We start from the raw sequence: 11,333 nt of genomic DNA on the forward strand, positions 1-11,333 counted from the left end.
CCGGTACAGAGCAAGTAGCCACAGTGTCTCTAGTTTATTTTTATACCCCTTGCATTGTTTAATAATACAATTTTTAAAAAGGCAAGTACGAGGCGGAGTCTAAACAAACTTGCAGTCCACCAACATTCCTGAGGGAACTCAGATGTACGCACATAAAGAGGATTGCATTCGGGACACATGTACCAAACCGAAAGCCATGTATATATGTATACATATGTATATATAATATATACACACATCTTTTCCCTCAACCATTTTAAAATTAAGATTTTATAGATATTAAAGGATAGAAACAAGTAATGAACTCGACACTGTAGAACCACTGACTGAGACAGAGACAAAGGAAATTACATTCACACAGCTTATATATATATATATATATATATATATATATATATATATATATATATATATATATATATATATATATATATATGCACTTTGAGTATCAACAACCTGTGATGCAAAGAAATGTTAAAGTGCCCTTGTCAGAAAAAGACCCCTTTTCCTATCATGTAGGGAAGTAGCAGAAAAGTAGCAAAGTAAGAATATGACTATAAATATTTCTTCAGTGCTTAAGGATGATTAGAAATATCATGACTTGAGGGCATAGTAATTAAACACTATTGTATGTGACTGAAAAATATACACACACAAATGCAAATAGTAATATTTAGCATTCACTACCTGTTCCAGCTTTTGCATGGCATGCATGACCATTCAGTATCTTCTCTCTTCTATTGTGTGACAGATGTGGTTTTGTTATGCACTGTGCCATGCTGCCTGAAAGTACTATCCATTTTTGTTACCAAATATGCCATACTGATGACTAATGTGATGCATGGAATTTTATATTGCACTGATTACAAATTCATCCTGTAGTCTTTTGATTCTTTCCGCTCCATTCAACCTGTAACAGATAATTTTATTCTCCAGTGCACTGCTTTTATAGCAGCATGTCAGACTCCAGTCCTGGAAAGCTGTTCGAGTTACCATGACCAATTTTAAATCACTACATAAACAGAAACTATACTGTACAACTATCCAAATATGAAACATTTTAAACTAGTTTTAATTGCAGTTATATATAATAGAGAATAATAATAGAGAAGTTATATACCAGTCATGTTGATATTAGAGGTGAAATGAAAGAAATATAAAATGTTTTCTTGTAAACATGAAAATATTTTATTGACTGACCTCCATCTCATATCAGGGGATCCACAAAATAATGTGTCTATTTTCATATTGCTGCTAATTAAGATCGAATAAAATACATTGTGTATAAACAACTCATTTGTATTTGTTATGTACAGTGAATCACCCCAGTCACACAGCCTTTCAGCACAGTAGTCTGATTCCCTGCTGTGTTTTTATCAGTCATGTGCAGAGTTTTTGTGCTTTCTTTCCTCTTAAATTTTATGTGTGCGTGTGTGCGTGTGTGTGTGTGTGCGTGTGTTTGTCTACAGGGCTCCATCATTAACAGCCCTCACAGGCGCCGTGCTGCCTCCAGTCGTGACTGCCCCTCACGCCAGCACTCAATGCCCAGCTCATCCTCACTGCTCGGCTCATTGTTCGGCACCAAGCGGGGCGTCAAGTCTCCTTCCCTGCCCCCGCAGCCCCCTCATCCATCCCACCCCACCCTGATCTCTCACACGCCGCACCCGTCCAACTTGCACCACACAGCTCGCGAGGGCACAAGTCTAAGCGACACACATCCACCACACCACACTCAGTACTGCCACGTTCAGCAGAACCCACCTCCATACCACCACCACCACCATTACCACCCTCCTGCACATATCCAGTACCACCCCTCTTCTGCACCTGCCTCTTCCTCCCATAGCCATTCACATGCACCACACTCCCACGCTCAGCATCCGCCCCATCCTTCCCACCTGCAGCACCACCACAGCCAGGTTCCGCCCCCTGCAGCCGGCCCAGGCAGTGCAAAGCCCAAACACAGCGGCATCAGCACTGTGGTGTGAGGGAGTGAGACTGGGAGTGACTTTCCAGAGGCACCTTGGCAGATTTGCTTTATAGCTGGCATGTGAAGACTGTGGCCCAGAAACCATGGGGAATGAAAACAAACAAAAGAAAAATGGCATTGTGACTCATTTTATTTCATTTTGAGCCCCTTTCCTCAGGGAAGAGAAAGGGGATGCACACTGTGTAGCACTGGCTTTCTCTTCCAGGCTTTCAGAGGGCTTCTAGACCCTGTGGGTTTCCCACCTCCATTTCCACATTTCCTGCACATCATTGTTCATTTGTTCAGGCAATGCTGCTTTTTCTCATTAGGTTGATTATTTCCTTTTTTTTTTTTTCCTTTTTTTTTTTTTTTTTCTTTTACTTAACACCTGGAAGCCTGTCCGGCTTTCATGAAATGACAATGCCAAGCATGCACAAAGACCATATCTACTGTTTTATCTTGTAATTAATTGCTTATGAAGTACTACAGTATAAAATACCCTGCTTGTTAATTAGCAGAATCAAACAGTCTCAGTAGAACGATTATGCCTAGAATTGGAGAGTTCAAATACAACGATCAAAAGTCTAGCCATGAATAAAATCACTCACAAAGACGTATGTGTTCCAGTATTTAATGTAGCTGTAGACCACAGTTCTCTGTGAAATAGTTAGCAGTCTTTAAATGTGCCAATTATTCAAAAGCAGTTACTGAGTTAGTAAGAAATGCTTTGTGTATGTCGTGCATATACTATTTTGTAAGATATCAACAATCAATATTACTGTTACAGAACAAAAAGCGTCTGAGGCGTGAGATAAAAAAATTCTCAGTATTATACTCTTAAAGTAGAAGATCTAGTTTCACTGTATAAAACTCAGTCCTTTTGATTAGGCATGAGGGCTTGACCACAAACTCTTCTGGATTGCCTTTGAAGCAAAATTCTGGAAGATTCATAAGCAAACACAGAGAATTTTCTGTTCCGGCAGAACTGTGTTTACTGTCGTCTGCTCATCACTAAACAATCAGGAGTAAGGAGCTAGCTAATGCAGGAATCCTTCTTAGGCCTTGACTCCTCAGTCTTGGCCACTTATTGCACCATGGTTTTATTTTTTTAACTACTTTTTTAGGGATAAATAAAATTATATGAATTTACCTGTACATTTAAAGATGATAATAATCAAACAGATTTGAGACTGACGAGGAAATACATACATATTACATACATGCTTTGCTCAAGAGAATTTAGAATGTTGTTTTTTGACTTTAAGGAGGGAGGCTACATTTCAGAGTTACGTTTAAAATTACTTTTCCTTTATTTCAAAAGAGATCTCTCCCAGTTTCTTGCTGTGCTATTTGTTTTCTCAGCAGGCTAAGTGAGTTTGTGCCCCTTCACCCCACTGGGTGCTGCTGTTTGTGGTTCTGCATGCAGCATAAATTGATCAGGCTTTCTAAAAATCTGCTTTTGGTTTGTTTTCTTTTGTTTTTTAATAAACACCTTTCACTTGTTCACAAATTAAGCTAAGGATAGGCTGAACCAGGGGATGAGATATGTAACTTATCACAGCAAATTAAGAAAAGAGGTTAAATCATATTTTTCCACACATCTTAATTTTTGTAACTTCCTTTATGCTGAGTATGCTGTGTATAGAAATGAGATGATGAAGTTATAATTTGATTCACTTGATCTGAGCTCAGATAAGAAAGATCTGAATGGCACTTGTCTCATTTTGTAAGTATTCATTTATGTACAGCAACTATGATAGAAGTTTGTACTATCTGAGACGAGTATCAGCAGTGAAGAGCTTTTGCTTTGCAATTGTTATTTTTTTCTGTTGGTCCCATTCTTTTGATTGTTTGGTTTGTATGTTTGTTTTTTTCCGTACTAATCTTATGTGCAATATGTATATGTTTCTGTTTTGTAAGTGAACATTTGCAATCTAGTGACAGACTTTCTTTTTTCCTTTAAGCTTGTCCTTGTCTTTAATTCTGCATTGCTTCTCTCCCTCCTTTCTCTGTTCTAGCGAATTGCAGTGAAGAATGTCCACTGAATTACTCTTGCATGTAACATTATACTGTAAGAATATTCTCTAAATATTGTATATTCCCAAAAAATATCAGTGTTACCTTTGACTGTTGTTGAAATTTAAGTGACATTAAAAGTATGTAAACTTCTCTTCATGCGACTGTGTACCTATGGAAGTCATTTTGTCATATTTTGTACCAGAAGATATTCAGCTATAAAACAAAATGAATAGAACAAATAGAACTATATTTCATCTATACAGTACAAACTGTGTATCGAGGCTTTAAAAGTAGATTAAGCTTCTCAACTACTTCTCAAATAATTTATATATTACTTGCATATAAATGGTGGTTATCAAGATGAAGTGGTTATAAAGCAAGTCACTAATCTCTGTCTATTATTATTATTATTATTATTATTATTATTATTACTATTATTATTATTATTATTATTGCTCCTTGAATGCTGCTGTCAGATCCAGGTTCAGGTGTGTAATTCACATAGAAACAATTTAATCTCAGATGGATCTTTTCCATTTTTCCATAGATAATATTTATTAAGCCATGTCACAATAATGAATTAATTTAACAGATTATACCTCTAAATGAATCTTGAAATTAATTGATTTCTGGGACAAAGTAAGAAAAGCAAATGTCTCTACATTTCTTTTTTCTTAAACCTTTGTTGAAGCATTATATTGCTTTTTTTTTTTTTTTTTTTTTTTGCTGTTTGGTTGGAATTTTTGTTTTTTTGTGTTTCATTTGAATGCAGTGAAAAGCAAGTGTAATACTTTAATGGTGTGAAGTACAGGATGTTTAGTCTAAAACTTCTACTCCATTGCATGCATTTGGACTGTTGGTTGAACTGTCATCTTCCATAAACATAGGAAATCAACTTATTTAATTCTGCTTATTCCATTGCATATATCCATGTTCAGTTTATAAATGGAAGGTTTTTTTTTTTTTGCCTTCTCGTACATTTTACACTTTTTACACAATCTTGCTGCACATAAGCATGTACTCTGGTTTTATTTATTGTTTAAAAAAAGAAAAAAAAAGAAAAAAAAAGAGAGACAGCATCGCACTGTGTATAGGTGTGTGACACAAATTATCTATGTATATATGACAAACGTATAAATGGGAAAAAAGGCCTATGAATATTTCTTTAATTGAATTTGAAAGGGGTAAGTTAGGGCTATGGGACTAATGTGTGTATAGAGTCTGTATAGTATTAGTAGTTAATTTGTCAACCATCATTTCATTAGTACAGTTTTATCTTTTTAAAGAGAGTTAACTCACTTCTACTACCAAATGTATTTGATTTGGCATTGGACCCTCTGTAGGTCTTTACAACTGGCTCTTACCCGGATTTCTCATATTTAGTCTGACACACTGCATTTCGACAGATATACACACACAAACATACAATGTAGCTCATTTTATAGGTCTAGTTGTCTGATCAAGAGAAGAGACTATACATGTTGAAATGTATTCTGTTTCTAAGTAGATTGAGACCCTATAGATGTACATCTATAACTGTGACCATGTGATTATCACACAATAAAAGTATACTGTCAGATTTACAACTTGTTGATCTGTTTGTGACATGTACCCTGGGGAAAATGCAGTTTGTTACTAAACATGTGCAATGTATTAAATGTCTTCCAATTCAAAATAAGATTGTTGTACTGAACAGAACTAAAAAAATAATAATAATAATAATTAAAAAAACACTTACATTCCAAAAGACCATGACACCCCCAAAATATTCCTGAAAGGCAGAAAACAGAATTGTATATAATATTTGTATACTGTTACAATTTCCCAAAACTGAATCTAAGAGGCCCAAACCTTGTTCCAGCATGACAGTGCTTCAGTGCACAGAATGAGATCCATAAAGAGACAGTTTGCAGAGGTTAGTGTGGAAGAAGTCGATTAGCCTGCACAACCTTAGTGAAAACTATTGGGACAAACTGGGCCTCTGACTGCCCTGGCTTCCTCATTAAATCTAACCTGAACTTTTTTTGGCTAAATTCCTACAGCCACACTACAAAATCTAATGAAAAACCTATCCAGAAAGGTGGAGGTTATTATAACAGCAAAGAATTGCTTAATCAAAAAGAACAAATTTATGTGATGGTAATTTGACCAAAAACCTTTGGCCATATCATGTATTAAACTTAGCAAATTTGTGATCTGCTTTAATATAAGCAAACATAGTAAATATAAATAGTAAATAGTAATAGTGTTGCATTATTTAGGTGAATTTGCTTAGGCATAATTATCAAAAAGAAACTGGTGTAAAAATATGTTTGTGTCGTGAGGACAATCATATCAGTGGCGATCTAGGAAAATAATGTAAAATATCAATATGCCAATAATACACTTTAAAACCTTCATAAAATCCTAAATGTATATTACAGCTAAAGCTTTTTGGGTTCATTTCTGTCCTTGCCTTGGCCATTTGTAATATGTATATTATTTATATATATATATATATATATATATATATATATATATATATATATATATATATATACACAGTATATATATATATATATATATATATATATATATATATATATATACATATACCCACACATTACAAATGGCCAAGGCAAGGACAGAAATGAACCCAAAAAGCTTTAGCTGTAATATAAGTGTAGATTGACGAAAACAAATATAAATTTTGATTATTGTAGTATCAGCTGGCCAAAGGAGGAGATGAGGAAGATGTCTATAGAGACGGCAGGGAAAGGATGTGAGATGTATCATGATTTAGTCATGTTTTTGCAAAGCTACAATCAGTTTAGTTTGTAAAAGATACTGGCTGTCAAATTTTCTTCAACGGTCCTGAACCATCACATCAGTATAGAAATAAAGTGACACGCATAAAAATTCTAGAGCTTTACTCCTGATCTCCGGAAAGTAACATTTTTAATTTCAGAATATATACACTGGCAATCAAAATTAGAAAACAATTTATAAACAATTGATCAATTCTGAAATAATGTCATCTTCACTGCTCAACAGTTGGAGTTTTTGTCCAGTCTATACCATGCTACCAGAACACCTGTTCCACAAAATAACTAAGGCATTTAAAAAAAAAAACCAATATTTTGCAGAAAACACACTGATCAAAATTAGAGAACACTTTCAGATACCTCCCAGTTATTGGTGTTAATCTGGTACCTGGTGCTAATTTCCTTGATTATCTGTCAACCCCTATTTAACTGGCAGCCTAACTTCCAGTTTATCTGACTCTGCAAGATGGTGGGCCGTTCTAAAGTGATTGAAAGCCTCCGGCAGCAGGTCGTCCAAATGAAGGCCAAAGAGATGACCCTATCAGCCATAGCAAGACAAGTTGGTTGTTCCAAATCTGTGAAGTCAGTGAAAAGTGGAGGAGAAAGTGTCATGGTTTGGGGCATGTTTTCTGCAGCAGGAGTTGGGCCTCTTGTACAGCTACATGGCAGAGTAAATGCAAATGTTTATCAGAACCTTCTTCAACAACATATGGTTCCTTCCATGCGTTCATCACCCAATCAGCCCGCAGTATTCATGCAGGACAACGCTCCATGTCACACAGCAAAACGGGTAAAGCAGTTCCTTGAAACTGAAAACATTGAAATAATGACATGGCCTGCCCAGAGTCCTGATCTCAACTCAATACAGAACCTCTGGAAAATCCTAGGTGACAAAGTTATGGCCAAGAAACCCACTACAGTCACCGAACTGTGGAGGAGACTGGAAGAAGAGTGGACCAAAATCACACCAGAGCAGTGTGAGAGACTAGTGCTGTCCTGTGGCTGCAGATGTGCTGAAGTCATTCAGAGCAGAGGCCTGTACACTTCCTACTAATTGCTGACTGTTGTAACCTTCAGAAAATTTTGTTGTAATGTTTTTCCATGCTACAGTCATTGATGTTCTCTAATTTTGCTCAGTGTGTTTTCTGCAAAATAATGTCTTTTTTTTTAAATGCCTTAGTTATTTTGTGGAAAAGGTGTTTTGGTAACATGGTATAGACTGGACAAAAACTCCTTCAACTGTTGAGCAGTGAAGATGACATTATTTCAGAATTGTTCAATTGTTTATAAATTGCTCCAGTCTCCTATGGAGGCGTGGGTTCGAATCCCACTTCTGACACCAAATGTGGTAGAGCAGCCTTACGGGTTTGCCTTTTACCCAAATGATGGCAATACTCGCTGTGATGTTCCGTGTAAAGTGGTATTTATTTACAGTGTGCTTAAGTGCAAAGTCCAAAGTATATACAACTCCACAGAAAAGAACAAGTGGAAAAATAACAAAACAAAGACAATTATGAGGAAAGTAAAGAAACCTATATACAAAGTAGGCGCACCTGCTCATGTGCATTCACTACAATAGCTCTCCAACTCCACTAACTCCACAATACAACACATCTACAACTCCCACGTTCAGTGTCAGGCCCGCCTCCTGGATCCTCCTCAGGGTCTGTTCGAGGTGGTTTAGGTGATCAGCCCAGGTCTCGCTATGGACCACCACATCGTCCAGATACGCGGCCAACCATTCTTCCCCGCCTTGCAGCGCTTGGTCCATCAACCTTTGGAATGTTGCTGGTGCCCCGTGTAGGCCGAAGGGAAGAACCGTGAACTGGAACAGTCCTAGTGGGGTCCTGAACGCTGTGTAAGGTCTGGACGTCTTTTCCAGAGGCACCTGCCAATATCCCTTACACAGGTCTAAGGTGGTCACGTACTTGGCTCCCCCGATTTTTTCCAGCAGATCATCAATGCGTAGCATCGGGTACGCGTCGAACTGGGACTGGGAGTTTAATCGACAGAAGTCAATGCAGATGCGGAGGGTGTTGTCCTTCTTCGGTACGATGACCACTGGACTACTCCATTCACTGCTTGACAGCTCGATTACTCCCATCTCCAGCATAGTCTTAACTTCTGCCTTCAGTGGTGCCACCAGCCTCTCAGGTACCCGATACGGTCTCTGTCGAGATGAGGTTGTATTGGTCAGGTGGATCTTGTGTTGTACCAGGTTGGTCCATCCAGGCCTCTGACGAAACAACGCCGGGTATCGACCAAAGAGCATTTGCAGCTCAGCCTGTTTGGGTGCCTCCAGGTGTCCGAGGTCTACCTCTGCTGGCTGTGTCTGCCCGCTAGCCTTTGGTTCCGGATGATCCTCCTCCTGCTCTTCCTCCACCTTCTGAATGAGCAGTACCGGGTCTGCCTTTTAGCTGGGAGGCTCTTTCCACTCCTTCAGCAGGTTAATATGGTAAGTTTGTTTTGCCTTGCCTTTGTCCGGATGATAGATTTCGTACGACGTCTGCCCCATCCTCCGTACCACACTGTAGGACCCCTGCCACTTCATAAGGAGCTTACTTGTGGACGTTGGCAGCAACAACAGTACTTTCTGTCCTGGTCGTAGCTCTCTGGAACAGGCTTGCTGGTCATACCACGTCTTCTGGTACTTTTGTCTGCCCGTTTATAGACACATTCACCTCGGTTTGGGGGTACTGTTTCACCTCTCCATGCACACTGTGTGTGTGTGTGTGTATATATATATATATATATATATATATATATATATATATATATATATATATATATATATATATATCACTACACTGTATTGCTTTCACAGATATTACCTGTATACAGTGCGTTCAGACCCCCTTCACATTTTATGTTGCAGCCTAATACTACATGAAATATTACATTTACAGTAGTATTCAGACTCGTTCCTCAGTACTTAGATGAAGTACCTTCGGCAGCAATTTCAGCTGCAAGTCTTTTTGGGTATGGTGCCACAAGCTTTGCACACCTTGGATTGGGGGATTTTCTCACATTCTTCATGACCGATCTTCTTAAAATTGGCAAGGTTTGATGGGGACAATAGGTGGACTTTCAGGTCTCTCCTAAGATGTTTAATTGGGTTTAAGTCAAGGCTCTGGCTGGGCCACTCTAGGACATTAACAGAGTTGTCCCTAAACCACTCCTGTGTTGTCTTAGCCATCTGCTTAGGGTTGTTGTCCTGTGGTAAGGTGAACCTTCAGCACAGACTGAGGTCCTCAGTATGGTGCTGCTCCCCCCACAGCATGGTGCTGCTACCAACATGTTTGAATTTGGATGGTTTTGAGCAGGCGATAAGTGGTGTCTGATTTCCACCAGACAAAACATTTAGAATTGAGGAAGTTTGAATCTTGGTTTCATCAGACAAGAGAATTTTGTTTCAAACAGTCTGAGAGTCCTTCAGGTGCCTATTGGCAAACTCCAAGCGGGCTTGCGTGGGTGTTGCACTGAGGAGAGGCTTCGATCTAACCACTCTGCCTTAAAGCCCAGAACAGTGGAGGCTGCAGTGCAGTTGTTGTCATTCTGGAACATTGTCCCACCTCCTCACAGGCTCTCCGGAGCTTATTCATTCTTGGTTACCTCTCTTACTATAGCCCTTCTCCCCTTGAATTCTCAGTTTGGCCAGGCACCCAGTTCTTGGAAGATTCCTGATTGTGCCACGTTACTTCCATTTGAGAATTATGGAGGCCACTGTGCTCTTGGAAATCTTCTGTGCAGCAGCAAGTTTTTCTAGCCTTCTCCAGATATGTAAAAACTTTCTTTTTAGCTTCTCCCATTAGGGGTCGCCACAGCAGATCATCTGTATTCGTGATCCGCATGTTCAATTTGGCACAATTTTATGCTGGATGTCCTTACTAACGCAACCCTTCCCATTTATCCGGGCTTGGGACTGGCACTAAGAGTGCACTGGCTTGTGCAACCCTAATGGCTGGGTTTGGCTCCCTGACCAGGAATCGAACCCAGGCCATGGTGGTAAGAGCACCAAATCCTAACCACTAGACCACCAGGGAACGCTCTTCTCCATATATGTGATGTGCAACAATCCTTAATTCAAGCTCTGCAGGCAGTTTCTTTGACCTCATTGCTTGTTTTTTGCTCTGATATTTATTGTCAGTGGTGAGGCCTGCTGTGTGTGCCTTTCCAAATAAAAAGACCAATCAAAAGACTTTTCCACAGGTGGACTCCAGTAAAGGTGAAGAAATATTTTAGCAATGATTAAGAGAAATGGGAGGCACCTGAGCTAATTTTCGTAGAGGTTTGGGTTGGTACTTTAAATTTGGGTACTATGACTGGTAAAGGGTGAGAGGTAGCTGATATGATGGAGAGGAGAAATGTGGCTATGTTGTGTGTTCAGGAGACTAAGTGGAAAGGGAGTATGGCCAGGAATATTGGAGGTGGGTTTAAACTGTTCTACCATGGTGTGGATGGAAAGAGGAATGGTGTAGGGGTGATCCTGAAGGAAGAGTACAGTAAAAGTGTAGTGGAGGTGAAGAGAGTTTCTGATAGGG

General features: G+C 38.9%; 1 protein-coding gene and 1 non-coding gene across 9 annotated transcripts in view; one reads left to right on the forward strand and one right to left on the reverse strand.

Moving 5' to 3' along the window:
* iqsec1b (IQ motif and Sec7 domain ArfGEF 1b) overlaps window positions 1-5,571 on the forward strand; it is a 204,678-nt gene extending 199,107 nt beyond the window's left edge. For 7 of the 8 annotated variants that reach the window (XM_046874778.1, XM_046874779.1, XM_046874780.1 and 4 more), the window contains one exon: window positions 1,470-5,571. In XM_046874778.1, coding sequence (XP_046730734.1) covers window positions 1,470-1,988 — 519 coding nt within the window. In that variant the 3' untranslated portion in view covers window positions 1,989-5,571. The remainder of the gene's footprint in view (window positions 1-1,469) is intronic. The other variant, XM_046874785.1, reaches the window with a different exon arrangement.
* Window positions 5,572-10,763: 5,192 nt separating this feature from the next.
* trnak-cuu lies at window positions 10,764-10,835 on the reverse strand. The gene has a single exon. It is a non-coding gene; the product is annotated as a tRNA-Lys (tRNA).
* Window positions 10,836-11,333: the final 498 nt, after the last annotated feature.

This window comes from Silurus meridionalis, chromosome 19, assembly GCF_014805685.1.
Source record: "Silurus meridionalis isolate SWU-2019-XX chromosome 19, ASM1480568v1, whole genome shotgun sequence".
Lineage (NCBI taxonomy): Eukaryota > Metazoa > Chordata > Actinopteri > Siluriformes > Siluridae > Silurus > Silurus meridionalis.